Source organism: Eretmochelys imbricata, chromosome 9, assembly GCF_965152235.1.
Source record: "Eretmochelys imbricata isolate rEreImb1 chromosome 9, rEreImb1.hap1, whole genome shotgun sequence".
Taxonomy (NCBI): Eukaryota; Metazoa; Chordata; order Testudines; family Cheloniidae; genus Eretmochelys; species Eretmochelys imbricata.
The window spans coordinates 55678389-55704772 of record NC_135580.1 but is presented as its reverse complement, the minus strand read 5'-3'; the positions used below and the strand labels follow the sequence as shown (position 1 = coordinate 55704772).

Genomic DNA, 26384 nt, shown 5'->3' with positions numbered 1-26384 from the left:
AGCCCCACCCCTAAGATCCCTGATTGGCTGGCCATGTCCTGACTATTAAAGCATGGCCAGCCAGGGTGGAGTTTGTTCTGTGAATGAAACCCCCCCCTTAGCCCCCCCCCCTCAGCTAAACAGAGACATTAGTGTAGCTGAGAGTGAAGAATCAGTGGAGAGAGACCCACAGCGACTGGCCTGCGACTCTGGGACCTTTCTGTTTATACAGAGATTCTAGCTCTCTTCAGTGGTGCCTAACTCTCCCCACGCTACACTGCCTAGGAGGGGGGAAGCGGGGGGACTCTGGCTTTTCCACCATTGAGCTCTGTGCCTTTTTATTCCTGCTAGGGAGTTTGCAGCTCTGCCTGTTTTTTTATCGCATTCCCCTCCCTACTCCATCCCCTCCAAACAAAACCAAATCGTACCAGCATTAAAAACCCAACCAGCCCACGGGAGGACAGATAGAAAGGTTTTGCAAAGTTCTGCTTGATGAAAGCCAAAAAAAAAAAAGTCCCGGTGTAACTCTGAGTTAAACTAAGCGACAGCCAGTGTGTTGTGGAGATGCGGGGCCTGGCTGGCTGGCTGGTGATCCTAGCCCTGGGGAAATGGGTTTGGGTCGAGGGTGTTGTGCCTCTGGCTGACTTTTACCCCTTTGGCTTGGAGCAGGGGGACGCTGTCACTTTGAAACAGGATGATGGAGGCTCCGGGCTTCAACCGATCTCAGTGAAATTCCCTTTCTTTGGAGTGGGACACACAGGACTGTATGTAAGTAGTAGTTTCTTTATTTGGGTTCTGGAGGAGGCTGAGGGCTCTGGGTGGCTTCTTGGCAAAGGGGCTTTGCTTGGGCATCACATTGTGCCCTGCAAGCTGTCAGTTCCTGGCACGATGGTGTGGCCAGCCCGCTGCCCATGTTGGGATGCTTATGCCCCCATGGCAAGCCCTCTATGGAGCTCGCCCAGAGGGAGAGAGACTCCGGGCAGAGTTTTAGTTCTCTTGAATACCAAGCTGAGTGGAGAGAAAGAGCCAGGAGAAAAAAAGTGACATAGAGTGAGTGACAAGTTGCTTTTGGCATGGAAACGGCCCCCAAGGCAGGTGAAGGGACCGGGCAGGGTGGCACTGGGGAGCCTACACTTTTCTCCCAGACTCTGCTCTGACTTTTTCTTTCCACAAGTCAGAGCCTAGTGCCTGTGAGAGGGAGCGAGATGCAAGGGGAGAAACTGAAGTTGTGCAGAGTCTGGGTCCAGTACAGCCTGCTGCAGTGCAACCCTTCCCCGCAGCTCCACCGCTCCTGGAACTGCAGGGAGAGAATCAGTCCATCTACACAGGCGCTCGTTTTAGGGACATGGACACCTGTCCATTGGGAACCAGACTGAAACTGCCACCTTATTCCAAACAGGCTACTGATGATACAAAGACTCTGTGACTGAAGTACAGTCTAGACAAGGAAGGGTTTTCCAGGACAGCTATATAGCTATACCAGCAAACCCTCCTAGTGTAGATTCTGCTTACACTGGCTAAAAAGGCCTTTTGCCAGGATAGCTTATACCAGTTTGGCAAGCGAAACAAGCTATGCTGGCAAAAGGACTTTTAGGCCCGTGTAACTGCATGGACACTGGGGCTTGTGCTGGTATAGAAATGTCCTTTCGAAATCACAACCAATCAGTGGGGCTGCACCAACGAGTGCTTTGAATGTAGATCAGGCCTTGGTGTGTCTGAGGGCATTTGGGGGGTGGCAAGTCTAGCATTATGAATGATTGGTAGTGTGGGTTTTGCCAGAGTATGGACAGTGTTACAACCTCCAGCCATGGCACTCTGTTTCTGAAGGACACCTGTCCAGCATGCCTCAGACACTGCCCAGCTTCGTTCTCGCCCACCATTCAAATATTATCATCAAGCAAGATGATTAACACTGGCAAGGAATAAGACACAATGGGCCAGTTTTTCTGCAGATGTAAATGGGCTTTGCTCCACTGAAACTATTGGGGTGACTCTCATTTACACCAGCTGAGGATCTGGCCCATTAAGAGTCCAGCTCAGGAAGAGGGGGGCAATAGATAAATGAGCAGTAGGGAGCGTATCAGATCCGAGCGACCAGGGTCATATTAAGAGATAAGCCCTGTGAGCAAAGCTTTTGAGGTGTTGGTTCCATGCTGAGCTTGTGGTTCTGAGTTGTTCCCAAGTTGGAAAGTTTGAATTCACAACAAAAAGTGATCACAAAAAAAATTTTGAATTATTTTTTGCAAGTGTAATTCACAAAGGTTGATGGAAACTTGTGCCTTATTTTTCACTTGTCCCCATTCAGTGAGCAGTCGTAGGACGAGAGGATGGAAATGGATGCCAAAGGGGAAGCCAGGTCTATAGGCCAGGCTCTCTCTTAGCAAAGGCCCAATCTCTCACCAAAAGGCTGGGGCGGAGGATGCAGATGGGGTGACAATCTGCAATGCAGGTAGAGCCTGCACCTGCAAACCCTGGTGCCATCTCCTCATCTCACCTGCTTTTGAGCATTCATTTGGACTGAAAGATAGACCTTGACCAAATGCCATTCATGGATGGCAACTCAGCAGGTCCTTGGACAATCTAGGAACAGGCATATCTGCTCACTGTATTGCTATGGCAGGGTTTTTATCAGTCCACTGATATAGGTCCATTAGAGAAGCTCTTATCACTTGTATATGTTTGTCAGCTTCCCATTAAAGTCTCATGTCTGGGTCTCCATTGAAAAAACCCATTCATTCCCTGCTGACCTGGTGTGGAGGTACCTGGCCGCAGTCGAACGCTCCCAATTGCTACATGTTGAGAGTGGCTTCGGGTTGCCCGCTTGGTTCCCCGGTGACCGATTGGCATGGAGATCACTGACCAGGGAGGCGCTTGTTTCACTTGGGGCAGCTCTCCTCCATCAGTTCCCTTAGGATGAGCAGGCGGGGGGGCCAACAGGGAGCACAGCGAGTGGAAGGAGCGATTCAGTCGCTCATCCTATTTCCATCTTCTTGTGCAAACAGACAGAAGGTGAATTTCCCCCAATTACTGTGTTCCAAAATGACATTCCAATTTAACATTTACATTGGTGCAGAGTTGGTGGGAAGGTACACCAGAGAACCCCCACAGTCTCTGTGGCAGTCTGAACTAGGGACTGGAACATAAGAACAGCCAGACTAGGTCAGACCAGTGGTCCATCCAACCCTGTATCCTGTCTTCTGACAGTACCTAGTGCCAGGTGCTTCAGAGGCAACGAACAGAGCAGGCAATCATTGAGTGATCCATCCCCTGTCGTCCAGTCCCAGCATCTGGACACCCAGAGCCCGTGGTTGTGTCCCTGACCATCTTGGCTAATAGCCATTGATGGAACTATCCTGCATGAACTTACCTAACTCTTTTTTGAACCCAGTGATAGTTTTGGCCATCACAACATCTCCTGGCAATGAGTTCCAAAGGGTAACTGTGGACAGACACACTTGGTGTGTAGTGTGCACAGAGGGTGAATCTAGCATCACATCCCAGATGAATTAGGGTTTTCACAGCTCTAGAATTGGTGTTCATGTTCAGGGAGTGGAATGCCCGTGCAGTCACCAACTCCGATCTGGACCAGCAGCCAAGGTCAAGACCATGTAGCCACCCTACAGCTGTGCAAAAGGGACCTACAGCTGTCAGAAGCGATTCCTGTGATAGGCAACGTCCAGTGGTGCAGGAGCATTTGGGGGAGACGAAGCAGTGGCTGGAACACGGTCAAGGGGCATGGTGAGAGCACAGTGTGTTCCAGTGGTTCTGGGCTGGCTGAACAGCCCCTGTGGAACATGGGCTAAAGTAGCCCTGTGACCATTTTCGTTACTTTCACTAGACCAGAGCCCCCTTTTGCTAGGTACAAACTCTCAGTGAGAGAGTCCCTGTGCCAGAGAACTTGCTGTTAAAAAGACTAAGGGTGGGAGGAGAAGCAGAGGCCCAGAGAGGCAGAGGGACTTGCCCATGGTCAGACTACAAGTTGGTGGCAGAGCCAGGAATGGAACCCAATTCCCCTGAGTCCCTATGCAGCACTAGACCAGAGATTCCTAAGCTTTTTTTTTTCTTTGCTCCCCTTCTCTGTGGGAGTCACATCACAGTCTCCCCTCCCCCAACCAACTCCTGCCCAAGGACTAACTGAGGGGAACAGGCGACTCTTGGCCGGGGTGGCAGCATGACCCAGCTGGCTCCATCCCCAGAGGAGCCCATGGCAGTATGGTGCAGAGGGGCCTGGGGCTCCTGGCATTCCTTCCCCCTGTCCAGAGCCTCTCATTCCCGCAGGCTCTGGAGGGTTTGAAATACGCAGGGCTGCAGTCAGGTCAGGGCAGCAGGGAGAAGACACAGGAAGTGCCCAGCCATCTGGGCGGGGAGGGGGGGGAGCAGCAGGCTGCTGTCAGGGCATAGCTGGGCAGGGTGGGGCTGCGCTCTCGCCCACCCTGATGACTCCCTGCGTGCCCTCCCTGGTGTGGCACCCAGCCGGCCGTGGCCCTGTGGCCCAACTTCCGTCCCCCTGATGCCTTGTCGCATCCCACAGTGTGAAAAGCAATGTACTCACCACACTGCCTCCTTACAATCAGTCTGTGCAGTGCTTGGTTAGTTAGGGCCGCTCCACTCCCATTGATGTCAGCGTGAGCCACCTGCCTGGGAGCTTGCTGAACTGGGCACGTGGCATGAGCCATATTCCTTGCCCTGAAGGGCTCACAGGGAAGACCCCATTCTTGGACAGGTTTCCACGAGCAAGGACCTGCGGGGCTCCAGTGGGACTTGGCCTAGGGCTAAGGATCCCTACTTCAGCTCTCTGGGCAGGTGCAGGGCCTGTGCTGGACCAGGCAGGTACGAGTAGTCAGGAAATGGGGGGGAGCACCGGTGCGAAGCAATGGCTAACTAGGATTCCTGACAGCAGTGGGGTTGAGAAGGGGTGGGAAGGAGAAGAGAGGGTGAGTGCTCCCAGGGTAGGGAGAGCAGACTAGAAAGAACCAAGCTGAGGGTGGCCAAAGGGTAGGGAAAGGTTTCGGGGGGGACCCATTATGGGACAGTCATGTGGCATTGGACAAAGAATGTTAATGTCTCTGTACGGCTCAAACCACCCCACGTGAGCCTGTTCTCTGCAAAAACCTGAAGGTTTGGGGAGTAATGTCTCAAGACCCCACTTCCCTTTCCATAACACCCTGTCAGGTTCCCTATTATTTCCTGTCAGACTTGTCTGTCAGGGGTGTGACTGAAGAGAAGGCAGTGAGCTCAGAGGCATAGGTGGAGCGAGGGGATGTAGGCCCTTAAAGGCGGGGGAAGGAGGTGCTGTGACAGAGGGTAGCAGCAGGAGAAAGCTAATGGTGGTGCTCAGAGTCTTGGGGATTCATAGATTCATAGATATTAAGGTCAGAAGGGACCATTATGATCATCTAGTCTGACCTCCTGCACAATGCAGGCCACAGAATCTCACCCACCTGTGAGTCCTGTGATAAACCTCCCACCTATGTCTGAGCCATTGAAGTGCTCAAATCATGGTTTAAAGACTTCAAGGTGCAGAGAATCTTCCAGCAAGTGACCCGTGCCCCATGCTGCAGAGGAAGGCAAAAAACCTCCAAGGCCTTTTCCAATCTGCCCTGGAGGAAAATTCCTTCCCGACTCCAAATATGGCGATCAGCTGAACCCTGAGCATATGGGCAAGTTTCACCAGCCAGATACCCAGGAAAGAATTCTCTGTAGTAACTCAGATCCCACCCCATCTAACATCCCATCACAGGCCATTGGGCCTATTTACCATGAATAGTTAAAGATCAATTAATTGCCAAAATCATATTATCCCATCATACCATCTCCTCCTTAAACTTATCGAGTTTAATCTTAAAACCAGATAAGTCTTTTGCCCCCACTGCTTCCCTTGGAAGGCTATTCCAAAACTTCACTCCTCTGATGGTTAGAAACCTTTGTCTAATTTCAAGTCTAAACTTCCCAATGGCCAATTTATATCCATTTGTTCTTCTGTCCACATTGGTACTGAGCTTAAATAATTCCTCTCCCTCTCCGGTATTTATCCCTCTGATATATTTATAGAGAGCAATCATATTTCCCCTCAACCTTCTTTTGGTTAGGCTAAACAAGCCAAGCTCCTTGAGTCTCCTTTCATAAGACAGGTTTTCCATTCCTCGGATCATCCTAGTAGCCCTCTCTGTACCTGTTCCAGTTTGAATTCATCGTTCTTAAACATGGGAGACCAGAACTGCACACAGTATTCCAGGTGAGGTCTCACCGGTGCCTTGTATAATGGTACTAACTTCTCCTTATCTCTACTGGAAATACCTTGCCTAATGCATCCCAGCACCTTGAGATGTTACCAAGGGCAAGCTGGGAGGAAGGAGAAGAGGGGAGGCGAAAAGTCACTACTACAATAGCGAAGGCAAGCGGGGATAAGCCATGGGGGCAGGGAGAGGGAGGGAGCTGAGTGAGGTTAAAGAGGAAGAAGTGCTAGAATGTGAGACGCAGTATCATGAACTCATAGAATATCAGGGTTGGAAGGGACCTCAGGAGGTCATCTAGTCCAACCCCCTGCTCAAAGCAGGACCAATCCCCAACTAAATTATCCCAGCCAGGGCTTTGTCAAGCCTGACCTTAAAAGCCTCTAAGGAAGGCGATTCCACCACCTCCCTAGGTAACACATTCCAGTGCTTCACCACCCTCCTAGTGAAAAAGTTTTTCCTAATATCCAACCTAAACCTCCCCTACTGCAACTTGAGCCCATTACTCCTTGTTCTATCATCTGGTACCACTGAGAACAGTCTAGATCCATCCTCTTTGGAACCCCCTTTCAGGTAGTTGAAAGCAGCTATCAAATCCCCCCTCATTCTTCTCTTCCGCAGACTAAACAATCCCAGTTCCCTCAGCCTCTCCTCATAAGTCATGTGTTCCAAACCCCTAATCATTTTTGTTGCCCTCCGCTGGACGCTTTTCCAATTTTTTCAAATCCTTCTTGTAGTGTGGGGCCCAAAACTGGACACAGTATTCCAGATGAGGCCTCACCAATGCCGAATAGAGGAGAATGATCACGTCCCTCAATCTGCTGGCAATGTTCCTGCTTATACAGCCCAAAATGCCATAAGCCTTCTTAGCAACAAGGGCACACTGTTGACTCATATCCAGCTTCTCGTCCACCGTAACCCCTAAGTCCTTTCTGCAGAACTGCTGCCTAACCATTCAGTCCCTATTCTGTAGCGGTGCATGGGATCCTTCAGTCCTAAGTGCAGGACTCTGCACTTGTCCTTGTTGAACCGCATCAGATTTCTTTTGGCCCAATCCTCTAATTTGTCTAGGTCCCTCAGTATCCTATCCCTACCCTCCAGCATATCTACCTCTCCCCACAGCTTAGTGTCATCTGCAAACTTGCTGAGGGTGGAATCCACGCCATCCTCAGATCTTTAATGAAGATATAGAACAAAACCAGCCCCAGGACCAACCCTTGGGGCACGCTGCTTGATACCGGCTGCCAACTAGACATGGAGCCATTGATCACTACCTGTTGAGCCCAACAATCTAGCCAGCTTTCTATCCACCTTATAGTCCATTCATCCAGCCCATATCTCTTTAACTTGCTGGCAAGAATACTGTGGGAGACCGTATCAAAAGGAATAACATATCCACTGCTTTCCCCTCATCCACAAAGCCAGTTATCTCATCATAGAAGCAATTAGGTTAGTCAGGCATGACTTGCCCTTGGTGAATCCACGCTAACTGTTCCTGATCACTTTCCTCTCCTCAAAGTGCTTCAAAATTGATTCCTTGAGGACCTGCTCCATGATTTTTCCAGGGACTGAGGTGAGGCTGACTGGCCTGTAGTTCCCAGGATCCTCCTCCTTCCTTTTTTTTTAAAGGTGGCCATACATTAACCTTTTTCCAGTCATCCGGGACCTCACCCCCTCGCCATGAGTTTTCAAAGATAATGGCCAATGGCTCTGCAATCACATCCGCCAACTCCTTTAGCACCCTCGGTTGCACCCCACATGGTTTGGCTTGCTGCCACACACCACATCTGACACAAAAGCAAAGAAATGAGTCACCTAATGGTACATGCCCTCTCTGCCCCCCTCCCAAACACCACCCTTCAATTGCCACAACTCCAGCACATCACACATCACAGCCTGCACTCTGCCCCTGCCCTGAAGGTGCCTCCTTCTGCACACACCCACTGGCAACCTACTACTTTTAGAGAATACCAGGTGTCCTTGCCCCTGTGGGGCCCAGTGTAGAAGGCAGCCAAACTACGGAGTCTCTGCCAGAGGCCTCCATAATGAAAACACCAAGGCTGACATCCACAGCAGCCATTTCCTCATCATCCTGCTGAGGGTGACTGTTCTTCTTGCTGCTTCCCATGTTGAGGCATGTTTTCCTGCCACCCCCTGGGAACTGAGCAAAACCCCTCGCAAGCTGTCCAAACCCACCAGGAACTCCCTTCCCTGCACCCAGGATTGAAATGGGAAGGCTAAGACTCAGCTGCCTCCCAGCTTCATTTTTCTCCATCCTTCCCCACCTTTTTAATTCAGTTTAAATTGTTCCAAATGCATTTGGATTTACTTGGGGACAGTTGAACAGTTCTAATTGAATTTAAAGCATCAAAGCTGTAACAGGATGTTGAAAATCAGAATGCCTTTGGTATTTAAGGAAAACACAGGCAGGAGCCATTTGAAAAGTCCTGTTGGGCAGGAGATCTGCGTGCAGGCAAAATCTCACAACTCACTTAGCTTCCCCCTGCTCTTCAGATCAGCTGTCCCACTAGCGATCTCCAGAGTGGCATTGTCCAGGCTAGTGGAGATTAGGTAACTTGTAGCAGAGCTCCTGAGGCCTGCAGGCCTTGGACAGACAGACACCAGAGGCATCTCTCACAAACCACCTTTCTGCCAGTGAAGTTAAGCTGTCTCACCTGGGATCAGCTCCACCAGAACCTGGGCCAGGGAAACCAGTTGAATGGTGAAGCTAGCCTGAGGACTCATTTCTTGAACTGGTGAAGATCAGACTCGTCATGGAGGTAACCTCAGGAATTACATCCCCTCCACCAGTTGATAGTGTATGTCTGGGCCGGTGGTTAGATACATCCCAGAGGTGACTTGAGAACGTGTGTTGTTGGTGGTGATATGATGATTCATGGACAGTGAGCTCAGAGCTAACACTCTGTAAACTCTGACTGGAATATGTGGCTGTGGGGTGGATACCGTAGGGCCTTGGGTGCAATGTAAAATAAACATCTCTGGGTTGAACTGTAAGACAGTGCCTGGGAATGCTCAGAGTCCTACTAACGACTCAGATCACTTTCTGGAGAGCATTCCATTTATAGACCAGTCTCCTTAGATAGAAACAACTTTCTATATTTATCTTCCCTCCTCTCTTTATTGACAGGTTTCAGAGTAGCAGCCGTGTTAGTCTGTATCTGCAAAAAGAAAAGGAGTACTTGTGGCACCTTAGAGACTAACAAATTTATTTGAGCATAAGCTTTTGTGAGATACAGCTCACTTCATCGGATACATGTAGTGGAAAATACAGTGGGGAGATTTTATTTACACAGAGAACATGAAACAATGGGTGTTACCATACACACTGTAACAAGAGTGATCAGGTAAGATGAGCTAATACAAGCAGGAGAGCGGGGGGTGGGAGGGAAACTTTTGTAGTGATAATCAAGGTGGGCCATTTCCAGCAGTTGACAAGAACATGTGAGGAACAGTGGGTGGGGGTGGGGGAAATAAACGTGGGGAAAGAGTTACTTATTGTTAGCAGAGTCTGCATGAAAACATGTCCCTTAACTGCCCCTCTTCTGCTGTCTCCGGCCTGAAGGCACATTCACCGGAGTTTGGAACCTCCATCTGCTGCTGTTGAGATGCTTGTGCCATAATCAGAGAGTGTGGGTTTCACGTGGGAATGACTACTTGAGCAGATCATAGAATATCAGGGTTGGAAGGGATCTCAGGAGGTCATCTAGTCCAACCCCCTGCTCAAAGCAGGACCAATCCCCAATTAAATCATCCCAGCCAGGGCTTTGTCAAGCCTGACCTTAAAAACCCCTAAGGAAGGCGATTCCACCACCTCCCTAGGTAACCCATTTCAGTGCTTCACCACCCTCCTAGTGAAAAAGTTTTTCCTAATATCCAACCTAAACCTCCCCCACTGCAACATGAGACCATTACTGCTTGTTCTGTCATCTGCTACCACTGAGAACAATCTAGGTCCATCCTCTTTGGAACCCCCATTCAGGTAGTTGAAAGCAGCTATTAAATCTCCCCTCATTCTTCTCTTAAAGAAGTATGGGCTGGATGAATGCACTGTAAAGGTGGGTAGAAAGTTAGCTAGATTGTCGGGATCAACGGGTAGTGATCAATGGCTCCATATCTAGATGGCAGCCGGTATCAAGTGGAGTGCCCCAAGGGTCGGTTCTGGGGCCGGTTTTGTTCAATATCTTCATAAATGATCTGGAGAATGGTGTGGATTGCACTCTCAGCAAATTTGTGGATGATACTAAACTAGGAGGAGTGGTAGATACGGTGGCAGGTAGGGATAGGATACAGAGGGACCTAGACAAATTGGAGGATTGGGCCCCCCTGATTCTTCTGCAGACTAAATAATACCAGTTCTCTCAGCCTCTCCTCATAAATCATGTGCTCCAGCCCCCTAATCATTTTTACAGGTTTCAGAGTAACAGCCATGTTAGTCTGTATCCTCAAAAAGAAAAGGAGTACTTGTGGCACCTTAGAGACTAACAAATTTATTTGAGCATAAGCTTTCATGAGCTACAGCTCACTTCATCGGATACATGCAGTGGCAAATACAGTGGGGAGATTTATATACACAGAGAACATGAAACAGTGGGTGTTACCATACACACTGTAACAAGAGTGATCGGGTAAGGTGAGCTATTACCAGCAGGAGAGCAGGGGGGAAAAAACCTTTTATAGTGGTAATCAAGGTGGGCCATTTCCAGCAGTTGACAAGAACATGTGAGGAACGGCGGGGGGCGGGGAGGTTGGCCTTCTTGGCAACAAGGGCACACTGTTGACTCATATCCAGCTTCTCATCCATTGTCACCCCTAGTTTGCAAATTAATTCCAATTCGCAGTCTCTCGTTGGAGTGTGTTTTTGAAGATTTTTTTGTTGAAGAATTGCCACTTTTAGGTCTGTAATCGAGTGACCAGAGAGATTGAAGTGTTCTCCGACTGGTTTTTGAATGTTCTAATTCTTGATGTCTGATTTGTGTCCATTTATTCTTTTACGTAGAGACTGTCCAGTTTGGCCAATGTACATGGCAGAGGGGCATTGCTGGCACATGATGGCATATATCACATTGATAGATGTGCAGGTGAACGAGCCTCTGATAGTGTGGCTGGTGTAATTAGGCCCTATGATGGTGTCCCCTGAATAGATATGTGGACACAGTTGGCAATGGGCTTTGTTGCAAGGATAGGTTCCTGGGTTAATGGTTTTGTTGTGTGGTGTGTGGTTGCTGCTGAGTATTTGCTTCAGGTTGGGGAGTTGTCTGTAAGCAAGGACTGGCCTGTCTCCCAAGATCTGTGAGAGTGATGGGTCGTCCTTCAGGATAGGTTGTAGATCCTTGATGATGCGTTAAAACAATAGAATCATAGAATATCAGGGTTGGAAGGGACCTCAGGAGGTCATCTAGTCCAACCCGCTCCTCAAAGCAGGACCAATCCCCAATTAAATCATCCCAGCCAGGGCTTTGTCAAGCCTGACCTTAAAAACTTCTAAGGAAGGAGATTCTACCACCTCCCTAGGTAACGCATTCCAGTGTTTCACCACCCTCCTAGTGATATTTTCCTAATATCCAACCTAAACCTCCCCCACTGCAACTTGAGACCATTGCTCCTTATCCTGTCATCTTCTACCACTGAGAATAGTCTAGAACCATCCTCTTTGGAACCACCTCTCACGTAGTTGAAAGCAGCTATCAAATCCCCCCTCATTCTTCTCTTCCGCAGACTAAACAATCCCAGTTCCCTCAGCCTCTCCTCATAAGTCATGTGTTCCAGACCCCTAATCATTTTTGTTGCCCTTCGCTGGACTCTCTCCAATTTATCCACATCCTTGTTGTGGTGTGGGGCCTAAAACTGGACACAGTACTCCAGATGAGGCCTCACCAATGTCGAATAGAGGGGAACGATCACGTCCCTCGATCTGCTGGCTATGCCCCTACTTATACATCCCAAAATGCCATTGGCCTTTTTGGCAACAAGGGCACGCTGTTGACTCATATCCAGCTTCTCGTCCACTGTCACCCCTAGGTCCTTTTCCGCAGAACTGCTGCCTAGCCATTCGGTCCCTAGTCTGTAGCGGTGCATTGGATTCTTCCATCCTAAGTGCAGAACCCTGCACTTATCCTTGTTGAACCTCATCAGATTTCTTTTGGCCCAATCCTCCAATTTGTCTAGGTCCCTCTGTTTCCTATCCGTACCTGCCACCGTATCTACCACTCCTCCTAGTTTAGTATCATCCACAAATTTGCTGAGAGTGCAATCCACACCATCCTCCAGATCATTTATGAAGATATTGAACAAAACCGGCCCCAGGAACGACCCTTGGGGCACTCCACTTGATACCAGCTGCCAACTAGACATGGAGCCATTGATCACTACCCGTTGAGCCTGACAATCTAGCCAACTTTCTGCCCACCTTATAGTGCATTCATCCAGCCCATATTTCTTTAACTTGCTGACAAGAATACTGTGGGAGACCATGTCAAAAGCTTTGCTAAAGTCAAGAAACAATACATCCACTGTTTTCCCTTCATCCACAGAACCAGTAATCTCATCATAGAAGGTGATTAGATTAGTCAGGCATGACCTTACCTGGGTGAATCCATGCTGACTGTTCCTGATCACTTTCCTCTCGTGTAAGTGCTTCAGGATAGATTCCTTGAGGACCTGCTCCATGATTTTTCCTGGGACTGAGGTAAGGCTGACTGGCCTGTAGTTCCCAGGATCCTCCTTCTTCCCTTTTTTAAAGATTGGCCCTACATTAGCCTTTTTCCAGTCATCTGGGGCTTCTCCTGTTCACCACGAGTTTTCAAAGATAATGGCCAATGGCTCTGCAATCACAGCCGCCAATTCCTTTAGCACTCTCGGATGCAACGCATCCGGCCCCATGGACTTGTGCACATCCAGCTTTTCTAAATAGTCCCGAACCACCTCTTTCTCCACAGAGGGCTGGCCACCTACTCCCCATGCTGTGTTGCCCAGCGCAGCAGTCTGGGAGCTTACCTTGTTCATGAAGACAGAGGCAAAAAAAGCATTGAGTACATTTTTCCACATCCTCTGTCACTAGGTTGCCTCCCTCATTCAGTAAGGGGCCCACACTTTCCTTGACTTTCTTCTTGTTGCTAACATACCTGAAGAAACCCTTCTTGTTACTCTTAACATCTCTTGCAAGCTGCAGCTCCAGGTGCGATTTGGCCCTCCTGATTTCATTCCTACATGCCCAAGCAATATTTTTATACTCTTCCCTGGTCATTTGTCCAATCGTCCACTTCTTGTAAGCTTCTTTTTTATGTTTAAGATCCGCAAGGATTTCACCATTAAGCCAAGCTGGTCGCCTGTCATATTTACTATTCTTTTGACACATCGGGATTGTTTGTCCCTGTAACCTCAATAGGGATTCCTTGAAATACAGCCAGCTCTCCTGGACTCCTTTTCCCCTCATGTTATTCCCCCAGGGGATCCTTCCCATCAGTTCCCTGAGGGAGTCGAAATCTGCTTTCCTGAAGTCCAGGGTCCGTATTCTGCTGCTTACCTTTCTTCCCTGTGTCAGGATCTTGAACTTGACCAACTCATGGTCACTGCCTCCCAGATTCCCATCCACCTTTGCTTCCCCTACTAATTCTTCCCGGTTTGTGAGCAGCAGGTCAAGAAAAGCTCCCCCCTAGTTGGCTCCTCCAGCACTTGCACCAGGAAATTGTCCCCTACATTTTCCAAAAACTTCCTGGATTGTCTATGAACCGCTGTAGTGCTCTCCCAGCAGATATCAGGATGATTAAAGTCGCCCATGAGAATCAGGGCGTGCGATCTAGTAGCTTCTGCGAGCTGCCAGAAGAAGGCCTCATCCACCTCATCCCCCTGGTCCGGTGGTCTATAGCAGACTCCCACCACTACATCACTCTTGTTGCTCACACTTCTAAACTTAATCCAGAGACACTCAGGTTTTTCTGCAGTTTCATACCGGAGCTCTGAGCAGTCATACTGCTCCCTTACATACAGTGCTCCTTTACATACAGTGCTACTCCCCCACCTTTTCTGCCCTGCCTGTCCTTCCTGAACAGTTTATAACCATCCATGACAGTACTCCAGTCATGTGAGTTACCCCACCAAGTCTCTGTTATTCCAATCACGTCATAATTCCTTGACATCACCAGGACCTCCAGTTCTCCCTGCTTGTTTCCAAGGCTTTCTGCATTTGTATATAGGCACTTGAGATAACCTGCTGATCGCCCCTCATTCTCAGTATGAGGTAGGAGACCTCCCCTCACAGACGTTCCTGCCTGTGCTTCCTCCCGTTATCCCGCTTGCCCACTTACTTCAGGGCTTTGGTCTCCTTCTCCCGGTGAACCTAGTTTAAAGCCCTCCTCACTAGGTTAGTCAGCCTGCTCGCAAAGATGTTCTTCCCTCTCTTCGTTAGGTGGAGCCCGTCTCTGTCCAGCACTCCTCCTTCATGGAACACCATCCCATGGTCAAAGAATCCAAAGCCTTCTCTCCGACACCACCTGCGTAGCCATCCGTTGACTTCCACGATTCGATGGTCCCTACCCCGGCCTTTTCCTTCCACGGGGAGGATGGACGAGAACACCACTTGCGCCTCAAACTCCTTTATCCTTCTTCCCAGAGCCACGTAGTCCGCAGTGATCCGCTCAAGGTCATTCTTGGCAGTATCATTGGTGCCCACGTGGAGAAGTTTTAGTTGGGGGCTGAAGGTGATGGCTAGTGTCGTTCTGTTATTTTCTTTGTTGGACCTGTCCTGTAGTAGGTAACTTCTGGGTACTCTTCTGGCTCTGTCAGTCTGTTTCTTCACTTCAGCAGGTGGGTATTGTAGTTGTAAGAACGCTTGATACAGATCTTGTAGATGTTTGTCTCTGTCTGAGGGGTTGGAGCAAATGCGGTTGTATCGCAGAGCTTGGCTGTAGACAATGGATCGTGTGGTGTGGTCTGGATGAAAGCTGGAGGCATTTAGGGAGGCATAGCGGTCAGTAGGTTTCCAGTATAGGGTGGTGTTTATGTGTCCATCGCTTATTAGCACCATAGTGTCCAGGAAGTGGATCTCTTGTGTGAACTGATCCAGGCTGAGGTGGGTGGTGGGATGGAAATAGTTGAAATCATGGTAGAATTCCTCAAGGGCTTCTTTTCCATGGGTCCAGATGATGAAGATATCATCAATGTAGCGCAAGTAGAGTAGGGGCATTAGGGATCGAGAGCTGAGGAACCACACACCACACAACAAAATCACTAATCCAGGAACCTATCCTTGCAACAAAGCCCGTTGCCAACTGTGTCCACATATCTATTCAGGGGACACCATCATAGGGCCTAATCACACTATCAGAGGCTTGTTCACCTGCACATCTACCAATGTGATATATGCCATCATGTGCCAGCAATGCCCCTCTGCCATGTACATTGACCAAACTGGACAGTCTCTACGTAAAAGAATAAATGGACACAAATCAGACGTCAAGAATTAGAACATTCAAAAACCAGTTGGAGAACACTTCAATCTCTTTGGTCACTCGATTACAGACCTAAAAGTGGCAATTCTTCAACAAAAAACCGTCAAAAACAGACTCCAATGAGAGACTGCTGAATTGGAATTAATTTGCAAACTGGATACAATTAACTTAGGCTTAAATAAAGACTGGGAGTGGATGTGTCATTACACAAAGTAAAACTATTTCCCCATGTTTATTCCCCCCTCCCCACTGTTCCTCACATGTTCTTGTCAACTGCTGGAAATGGCCCACCTTGATTACCACTATAAAAGGTTCCCCCGCCCCTCCTGCTGGTAATATTTCACCTTACCTGATCACTCTTGTTACAGTATATATGGTAACACCCATTGTTTCATGTTCTCTGTGTATATAAATCTCCCCACTGTATTTTCCACTGCATGTATTCGATGAAGTGAGCTGTAGCTCACGAAAGCTTATTCTCAAATAAATTTGTTAGTCTCTAAGGTGCCACAAGTACTCCTTTTCTTATAATTTTTGTTACCCTCTGCTGGACTCTTTCCAATTTTTCCACATCCTTCTTGTAGTGTGGGGCCCAAAACTGGACACAGTACTCTAGATGAGGCCTCACCAATGCTGAATAGAGGGAAATGATCATGTCCCTCAATCTGCTGGCAATGCTCCTACTTATATAGCCCAAAATGCTGTGAGCCTTCTTGGGAACAGGAGCACACTGTTGACTCATATCCAGCTTCTCATCCACAGTAACCCTAGGTCTTTTTCTGCAGTTTGCCACTCGGTCCCTAGTCTGTAGCAATGCATGGGATTCTTCCGTCCTAAGTGCAGGACTCTGCACTTGTCCTTGTTGAACCGCATCAGATTTCTTTTGGCCCAATCCTCTAATTTGTCTCAGTCCCTCTGTATCCTATCCCTACCCTCCAGCGTATCTCCCTCTCCTCCCAGTTTAGTGTCGTCTGCAAACTTGCTGAGCGTGCAGTCCACGCCGTCCTTCAGATCATTAATGAAGATATTGAAGAAAACCAGCCCCAGGACCAACCCTTGGGGGACTCTGCTTGATACCGGCTGCCATCTAGACATGGAGCCTTTGATCACTACCCATTGAGCCTAATGATCTAGCCAGCTTTCTATCCACCTTATAGTCCATTCATCCAGCCCATATCTCTCTAATTTGCTGGCAAGAATACTGTGGGAGACTGTATCAAAAGCTTTGCTAAAGTCAAGGAATAACATGTCCACTGCTTTCCCCTCATCCACAGAGCCAGTTATCTCATCATTGAAGGCAATTAGGTTAGTCAGGCATGACTTGCCCTTGGTGAATCCATGCTGACTATTCAGAGACAAAGCTCTTGTTTTCATTCCAAATATCCCTGAGGGAGAAGAAATATAAAGATATGACCTATAAATTATACCCTAGAAGATTGAATGGGGCTTGAATCTCCGCTCCTTGTGCTGACGTTTACATCAGATTGCTAGCAGAGCAGAATGGCAGAGAGTTATGCACTCTCTGCACCAGTGTAAATGACAACGCCAGGTGCAGGGCAATGGAGAATCAGCCCCACGTGTTCCTGATCTACCAGTCCCACCATGTCATCACAGGTCTGGAGATTCAGCACCAAACCGTATGCCTCTACTACTTGAGCTAAAGGAATAACTTTATTTGCTGGTAACAGTAATAGGCTCTTGTCCTCCATGTGGAACCAGTCACTGAGTGGACTGACACTCCTAGCTAGCATCTAAGTATCTAACCAGTGAAGGTAATTCATCACTGGAACGACTTACCCAGGGATGTGCTAGGTTCTCCATCACGCAATCTATCAGTCAAGATGGGGTATCTTTAATGGAGATGCTGTAGCTCAGTGAGAAGTTCCAGGCTTGATGCACAGATTATGGCTAAGGTTCTCTGGCCAGACTAGATGATGGCAATTGTCCCTTTTGGCATTAACATCTGTGAGTCTATCTGAGGCTCACAGGAGTTCAGATCTCCATATTTTGCTGCCACCTTCACCACCAGGGGCCAGAAAGGAGAGAACCAGGACCATTGCTCCTCGTGTTAAGGGATTTCCTTCGTCAGTGCAGCAGGATCCAGGATCAAGGGACAGCCCAGTCCTAAGTGGGTAAACTAACAAAGATTTTGTCTAATCTATGTAATTTGTTAGAAATCCAAGATTGTGGCAGCGACAGAAAGGGCTGAAGAGCTGGGTGTTTCAATGCACATATCTCTGTGATCGCTTGAAACCCCAGCTGGTGCTCAGTCTCATGTGAGAGCTCAGCATTTCTGCATGGCTGTGGGAATGTCAGCATTTGAGCAGATGTCATAAGGCTTTTGCCAGATTGAAAACTGACATGCAGATGTTGAGGGCTGGGGGGAGGGCCTTCCAATCCACAGGGAGAGACCGGAACCAAACTGGGAATAATAATCTGCATCATTGGACTGTTATAGCATTGTGCTGCTTCCAAGAAAACTGCAAGAGCTTTTTCTTCATGGGACTGGGCCATCCCTCAGTCACACGCTTTGTGGGCTCTCCTACAGCCTCTGTCCAAAGACAATGTCTGGTCCATCATAAGGTGCACATGTGCCATCAGCACTGCAGATGCCCTTCCATGCAGTCAGTCTGCCACCTCCAATCTACTTCTCCCATCAAATTGTACAGCACAATTGTAGGCCATGACCCGGCAGAGGGATCCATTCTCATGCTCTGTGGAGTTCCACAGGCTTGATGTTTAGGTCTAAGGCATCAATTCAACAAGGCTCTGATTCAGGAAAGCACTTGCCTTAAGCATGTGTGTATGTGCAGTCCTGAGCAGAGCTGCTTTCCTGAATCAGGTCTGTTTTTGTAACCCAAAGCACATACTGGCACACCGTGCTGAGCTGAAGCCCAGGAGAGGCTTGCTGGAAGCTTGCATTTAGGACAAAGCATGTGCCTGGAAATTAGGAGCTGAAGATTTGAAGCTCCCCCCTGCCGCCAACGTGTTGTGGGGCTTTGGATACATCACCCCGCCTGTCTCTGTACCTTTGTGTCCCATCAGTAAAATGGGGCTCAGGCTGCCCTACCTAACAGGGTTTGGGCTATTGTTTCTGAAGTGCTTTGAGAGCTTTCAGTGGAAGAAGCAATGGAAATGCCTAGTGTTCTCTTTATTACATGTAGGAGTGCTCACCCTGCATAGGATCCACACTGCTCCGTAGAAACCCTCCAATCTCCTGGAGTTCCTGCCACACTCTGCCAAGATCGTTCTGTTTGTATGGTGACTAGCACCATAAGCACCACCTTTACACTGACTTTCCAGGGCAATAGGAGACATGTGATTATTCAGATAACTCTGGGCTGGATCCAGATACCCTTACTCATGTGGAATAATGCCTGTGTGACATCCTGGCCCTGCTGAAGTCAATGGGAGTTTTGCCATTGATTTCAATAGGCCCAGGATTTCAACTCATGAGAGCACCTATGGAGTAAGATGGTACCTAGCATGAGTAAAGGTCTCAGAATCTGGCTCTTCAAACCAAGCAGCAAAAGAGTTAACTGCTTCCGGAGTACAGATTTGTAGGTTCCTCTGCTTTCGCCTTGCCACTTAGGAGAGACACTAGGCAGGGGTATTAAAATGCACAGGGACAAATGTTGGCATCATCCAGTCCTTAATACTCAGGGAAACAAGTGTGGAAATCAGTGGTCCCAGCCCTGGTTCCACTGATGCCAGCGACAAAAGTCCCTTGACTGTGATGGGACCAGAATTTGGTCCAGTGGAACTTTGCCTGACTAAGAACTAAATCCAGATGGAGTCCAGACATCAGGACTTGGCCCATGGAGATGATGGCAGGGCACTGGAGGGAAATGTGAGGAGGGAAGACATGTGGGGGGTAGACTTTTGGGTACTCATCATCCAGCATGAAGGGTTAGCTTTTCAATAGCTCAGTTGCCATATGTCTCAGTGCGGGGAGTCTCTGTTTGTCTCAATGGGGGCAGATGGATGCTAAGCTCTTGAAAATTGCCCCCAGTTGTGAGTGCTGAGACTGTCTGAAAATTCTGGCCCTGAGGACCCCAAGTGAAAATGTGATGAATTTCAGCTTGATCCTGCTCCCATTAAAGCCACGGGCTAAAATCCATTGAATTTATGGTGCAGGATCAGGCCCCAGGTCAGCGTCGGTCATGGCTCTATGGCATGGGCAGTGCCTGCTTGTTAAGCTGGCCTCTGCAGGGGTCCTAGGGCTTCTCCTTTCCAAACTGTTGAGGCTTCTAATGCATTAGGCAACATTAGCCATTCTGCAGTTGGACCACACACCATGTGTGTAAAAAGAAAAGGAGTACTTGTGGCACCTTAGAGACTAACCAATTGCCAGGGCAGTTACTCATGTCAGGTAACAGCTTGTCACTGAACTGCTCAGAATTAGCAAATATGATGTGGCGACCCAGATTCCCCTCCCCATTTCATTTTAGGACCAGCCTACAAGACATAGGAAGCTTGTGTCACTGAGCAGCATAATCAGGGCTTACACTGGGCTGCTGGAGCACAAACCTGGGGGCTCAACAAGGAGGGGCAGCATAGGGAAAGAGACAAGTGTGCAAAAGGGAAGGTGGGCGACAGGATCTGCCAGGAGTGTGGCAGATACTGACCCCAGTGGGAGTGGTCATGCTCATCAGCTGGGGCTCCAGCTGACTGCTCCTGCTTCCCTCCCTTCCTTGATTTCAGCTCTTGTTGGGTGCCTTGCATTACTGGCCTTGTACCCTATCGCGGGCAGCCTGAGTCAGCCAGCAACCAAGTTCAGGCAAGGGATTTCTTTCTTTTTTAACCTCTGGGATTAAACCTCTGACTGTTTCAAGCCAGTGCTCTGGGGGAGCTGAGGAAATCAATGTGTTTGGAAAACCAATGATTGATTGAAACCTGAGCCAAAACATTGCAAAGCAGCTGCAAAGCTGCAGGGAACCTCTGAGGAGACAGGCTGGGGGGTCCCCCAGGGAACCGTGACTGCAGCTTGCTGACGCAGCACAGATAAGCAGAGAGAACCCTTCTGTGCGGAGGAGCCTATGAGCGGACATAGCATGGGGTCATGCCTGCCACTGCCCGCTTAGGTTTTTCTACCTGCCCTGATCCTGTGCTTTGCCAGCTGGGGATGATAAAACCAGACCCCTTTAAAGAGCTCCTTGGGGTACCACAAGCAGGATCAGGGGGAGAGAGTTTTTACTGAGCTCTTAGGTTATGTAGAACACTGAAGCCGTCAGGGCATGTGACTAGCAGAAGAGAGGGTGAGAGTGCTGGCAAATGGAGGGGGCCCATAGGAACGGCTAGGCTTGCAGTCTTGGGGACCAAGTTGCTGGGTGATGAATTGACAGAGAGCAGGCATTCTCAAATGCTCCTCTTCCCTTGGGTCTTAGAGTTCGGTATCCACAGAAGTGTCTGGGAGGTCCCAGAGCTGCACGATTCCTAGAGGCCAGTGATTTGGATACATACCTTACATGCACCCTGAATCATTCCCTGCTTCTCAGTATTATTCAGCCATCAGTCTGTGCCTATGAAAATCCAGCTCCATGATGGCTAAGGTCCCGCTGGTGACCCAGAACCTACCAGGCCTTCTGTGCTTGCAGATCGGTCAGTGCCTGAACTGGGTTTTAGAGACTCAATTCACTGGGCCAAATCTAGATGTGGTTAAGCAGGCACAACTCGGCTGACTTCAGTAGCATGTTACTTGCTTACACCAGGTCTGAATTTGGCCGATCATGTAGCATGGGAAGAAACCTGTCCCGCTTCCAAGCGCCACCTCCTTCCCATGAACGATTCTTCTGCTACTGGAACGGGAGGTCACTCATCCCTGTGGTGATGTGCTGCAGGGGGCGTGGGGGCAGCACAAAGGGAATACTTCTAAAGAGCCAACAAGTCTCTGTGACTGGAATCTGCATTCCCCGCTCCTGAGAGTCAGGGCCAGGTTTCACAATGTTATTTCAGGCTTTGGTGACTGTGAGGGGCCATGCAGGGGCCTTGAAAAAGGCTGAGGCACCACTCAGCATCCTACTTAAACACTGTGGGCCTCAAGTAAGACCTCAGCGGGGCCTCAGCCTTGCACTGGTTCTGTGCAGGAGGAAGGAACGAGGTCTATGATTGCTACTGATGGCCTCAGGGGGCCATATCCCCAGCTGGTGTACATTAGTGTAACACCATTGAGATCAAAGTACACCAGCTGGGGATCTGGCCCATTGACTCCAATGGAGCTGTAGATGGTTTACACCAGCTGGGGATCTGGCCCCAGGCATCCAGGAATTTTTCTATACAAGAGCAAGGGCTCAATTTTTCTATACAAGAGCAGAGGTAACTGGGTTCTCTGGCCTGTGATATACAGGAGGTCAAACTAGATCAGTGATACTCAGACTTCAGTGGTTTAAGAGCCAACTTAGCGATCAGCATTACCCAAAAGAACCACAGGAGTGTGAATTCATTGTTTATTTTCTTTAGTACCATATATTCATATTTAAACAGTACAGCGCGGAAATATTTAGTTTAGTATATATGTGTGTGTGTGTGTGTATATATATATATAATTCTCCCAGCAAAATGACTGACCAAGTATTATTATTTTATTAACTATAATTGGTTAATAACATAGTAAAAGCACATCCTGACTGGTTAATAACTTAGATTGGTCAATAATTAAATCACATGGGGCTTTAATACCATCTGCTGCAAAGAGCCACAGGAGACACATTTTAGAGCCACTTGTGGCTCACGAGCCTCAGTCTGAGGATCACTGAAGTAGATGATCTAATTGCCCCCTTCTGGCCTTAAAATCTAGGAGAAATAACATGACCTTGCAGCTCGGTGCTTTTGAACAGGAAGAGAGCTTGTCCTGCCATGGGTTAAAAGCTTGGTGCAGGTGCCCTAGCTCAGCTCTGCCTGATCTGATGTCTTCCTCACCTTGCTGAGGTGACCAGCTGTCTGGTAGGGGGATTACAGCAGGGTTTGGGCTTTATCTCCTGAGAAAAAGGGAAAAGACTGGGAATTTTTTTGGAGCGCTATTTTCCAATTCCATGTGCCTCCCTTTTGCAAAGTGCTGCAGGAGGGAACAAAATTCTGTTCCCCAGGCCAAGAGCAAGACTCCATGTCCTGGTTACTGAGGGAGGTGCCCAAATGAGAATCGTAACCAGGGCACATTCAAGTCAGATATGGGATTTAATGTGGCAGAGATACAGCTGTGCTGGATAAAACCTATTGCCAGAAAGATTCATGCACTGCTATTGGTCATGCAGTGTTTGCACAGCACTAAAGAGATGCATGCACATGTGATATATCTGCCTGCCCTCCACTTCCACAATGGATAGAGACAGCTTGACTCCTTGCTTCAGTTCAGGAGCCAGTCCCACCCTGTCATTCTGCAGCTCTGCCACCTGTCTACTTTATGAAAGTCAGCCTGCCCTTCAGCACTTCAGCAGAGAGCAGGTGTGTTTAACATTCAGGTCATTGCTAGCCAAAGTCGGCACAACAGGGAATGCCAGATTCCAGCTGCTAACTCAGGCTGAGAAGTGAAGGTGCTGTTACCAGGGGGTTGGTTTGCACTGGAGTTTACTTTAATCACTGATTGGGAGGTCTTAAAATTACCTGCTTCGCTATGGCCTTTTTACATTGTGGGCCAGAGTCCCCATTGGTGTAAATTGGTGTCACTCCATTGTAGTCAGTTGGGCCAGGTCCCCAGCTGGTGTAAATCGGTGTCACTCCATTGAAATCAAGGCTGATTTATACCAGCTGGAGATCTGGCTTTACAGTTACCTCCCTCTTGGGAAAGCCAATCACAGCCCAGTTGCACCTAGCCTATGTTCTTGCACATTTTGTGTTTGCCTGTGTAGACCAGACCAACTCTTAGAGCACCACCTGTAGCCTACCACACCCAGCCATGGTGCACTTAGGACAGCACTTACTAAGGCCTCAATGTCCCCCTGCTACCACTTCCTAAAGACAAAGGCCATTGAGGAGGAGCTGCTCCTTCACCCCTCTCCCCACCTGTCTTGCTGGCTCTTGTTCTCTCTTCCTGTTATCTTATTCTGGGCCAAAGTCTGTGTGTAAGCGGCTGCAGTGCCATTGGCTCTGGCAACATGGGCTGAAAGTGTCTCTCTCTCTTCTTCACCGTGCTTTTGTGTCCTTTGTCTCCTCACACCCATCTCATTCTCCCCTCCCCAACATCCTGAATTGTCTCCTCCAGTTCATGCCTTAGCCCTTCTCGCTGTGACACCAGGGCCGTGCTGCCGTCCACTTCATGCCTCTTGCTTCCTCATAAGGAGCCCCTTGATGCTCTGGGCAGGGGCAACAGAGGATGCTGGGATGGCGCAGGAACCTCCACTCCACTACACTTCCATTCTAGCCCTTCACAGTTTTCCCTTCTCTTTGTATTTGGCGAGGCAAAGGGAAAAGGGGGGTCTGAGCTGTGCGGGGGTCCAGTGTGTTAGTGGTGGAGGCCAGCTGGCCTTTGGGGATGATGAGAACTTGTCAGTTCTTCAGAGGGAAGCTGGTGGCTTTCTCAGGACTCTCAAAAAGACAAAAAAGGAAAAGCTGCAGTAGAGAAGATAAGGTCTCCCTGCTTATGGGAAATACATTCCTGAGGAGGAGGATGTTCTGTGCCCCTGAGGAATACACAGGGTTACGCTTTCAATACACATTCCCCAAGAGGGGTATTTCCCCAGTTCTGTGTGAGACCTTGTTTCCTCACTCGGATCTCCCCCTCCAGAATACAAGGGATTAAAAACCTTCAAACCAGGCATTCCTGCGCAGCGTCAGGTTTACTCATCCACCTTTGGTTAAGAGTGCTTTTCCCAGCTCTTGTTTAGGGGCTGTTTTCACCAAACGGTCTCTTGCTTCAGCACAGAAGGGAAACGTTCTTAATTTCTCCTTACCAGAGAGAGGTTTCTCCCTTGAGAAGAAAGGGGACGCTTTTCTCAGGCCAGTCTCTCCTGTCAGAACATGCAGGGGTAAGCTTTCCACCCTGAATTCTTTAAGGGGAAGAGAAAGCTGCGATCCAGCCAGGGGATTCACCTTAATCCCATTTTCTTCAGAAAGAATATTCCCCAAACTGGCTCATTCTGGTCCAAACTGCATGGACAGGCCATTTTCAAGGACATCCCAATGTCCATTTGCATCAGTGCATTCTCTGCCTTTATAGAGTAAAGGCAGAAAACTTTGGCTAGCTACCATGGGACCCTAAAAGGGACACTGTCAATTTGAAAATCCCAATCCATTCTACCTGATAGTACATGTACAAGTAACACCTAACAAATACAAGTAACGCCAAATGCCCGTGATTCACCTGTCAGTTCACTCTGCGTTGTGCAGCGCCTAGCACAATAGATTCAATTATTAGGGCCCCTGGGTTCTACAGTAGAATAATAGAAATATAGAATATCAGGGTTGGAAGGGACCTCAGAAGGTCATCTAGTCCAACCCCCTGCTCAAAGCAGGACCGATCCCCAATTAAATCATCCCAGCCAGGGCTTTGTCAAGCCTGACCTTAAAAACTTCTAAGGAAGGAGATTCTACCACCTCCCTAGGTAACGCATTCCAGTGTTTCACCACCCTCCTAGTGAAAAAGGGTTTTCTAATATCCAACCTAAATCTCCCTCACTGCAGCTTGAGACCATTACTCCTTGTTCTGTCATCAGCTACCACTGAGAACAGTCTAGATTCATCCTCTTTGGAACCCCCTTTGAGGTAGTTGAGAGCAGCTATCAAATTCCCCCTCATTCTTCTCTTCCGTAGACTAAACATCCCCAGTTCCCTCAGCCTCTCCTCATAAGTCATGTGTTCCAGTCCCCTAATCATTTTTGTTGCCCTCCGCTGGACTCTTTCCAATTTTTCCACATCCTTCTTGTAGTGCGGGGCCCAAAACTGGACACTGTACTCCAGATGAGGCCTCATCAGTGTCGAATAGAGGGGAACGATCACGCCCCTCGATCTGCTGGCAATGCCCCTACTTATACATCCCAAAATGCCATTGGCCTTCTTGGCAACAAGGGCACACTGTTGACTCATATCCAGCTTCTCGTCCACTGTAACGCCTAGGTCCTTTTCTGCAGAACTGCTGCCGAGCCATTCGGTCCCTATTCTGTAGCGGTGCATGGGATTCTTCCGTCCTAAGTGCAGGACTCTGCACTTGTCCTTGTTGAACCTCATCAGATTTCTTTTGGCCCAATCCTCCAATTTGTCTAGGTCCCTCTGTATCCTATCCCTACCCTCCAGCGTATCTCCCTCTCCTTCCACTTTAGTGTCATCTGCAAACTTGCTGAGGGTGCAGTCCACACCATCCTCCAGATCGTTTATGAAGATATTGAACAAAACCGGCCCCAGGACCGACCCTTGGGGCACTCCACTTGATACCAGCTGCCAACTAGACATGGAGCCATTGATTACTACCCGTTGAGCCTGACAATCTAGCCAGCTTTCTATCCACCTTATAGTCCATTCATCCAGCCCATACTTCTTTAACTTGCTGGCAAGAATACTGTGGGAGACAGTGTCAAAAGCTTTGCTAAAGTCAAGGAACAACAAGTCCACTGCTTCCCCTTCATCCACAGAGCCAGTTATCTCATCATAGAAGGCAATTAAATTAGTCAGGCATGACTTGCCCTTGGTGAATCCATGCTGACTGTTCTGATCAATTTCCTCTCCTCTAAATGCTTCAAAATTGATTCCTTGAGGACCTGCTCCATGATTTTTCCAG

General features: G+C 48.7%; 1 protein-coding gene across 1 annotated transcript in view; it reads left to right on the top strand.

Moving 5' to 3' along the window:
- Positions 1–543: 543 nt before the first annotated feature.
- SNED1 (sushi, nidogen and EGF like domains 1) overlaps positions 544–26384 on the top strand; it is a 115570-nt gene continuing 89729 nt past the window's right edge. The window contains exon 1 of the mRNA XM_077826480.1: positions 544–747. Coding sequence (XP_077682606.1) covers positions 544–747 — 204 coding nt within the window. The remainder of the gene's footprint in view (positions 748–26384) is intronic.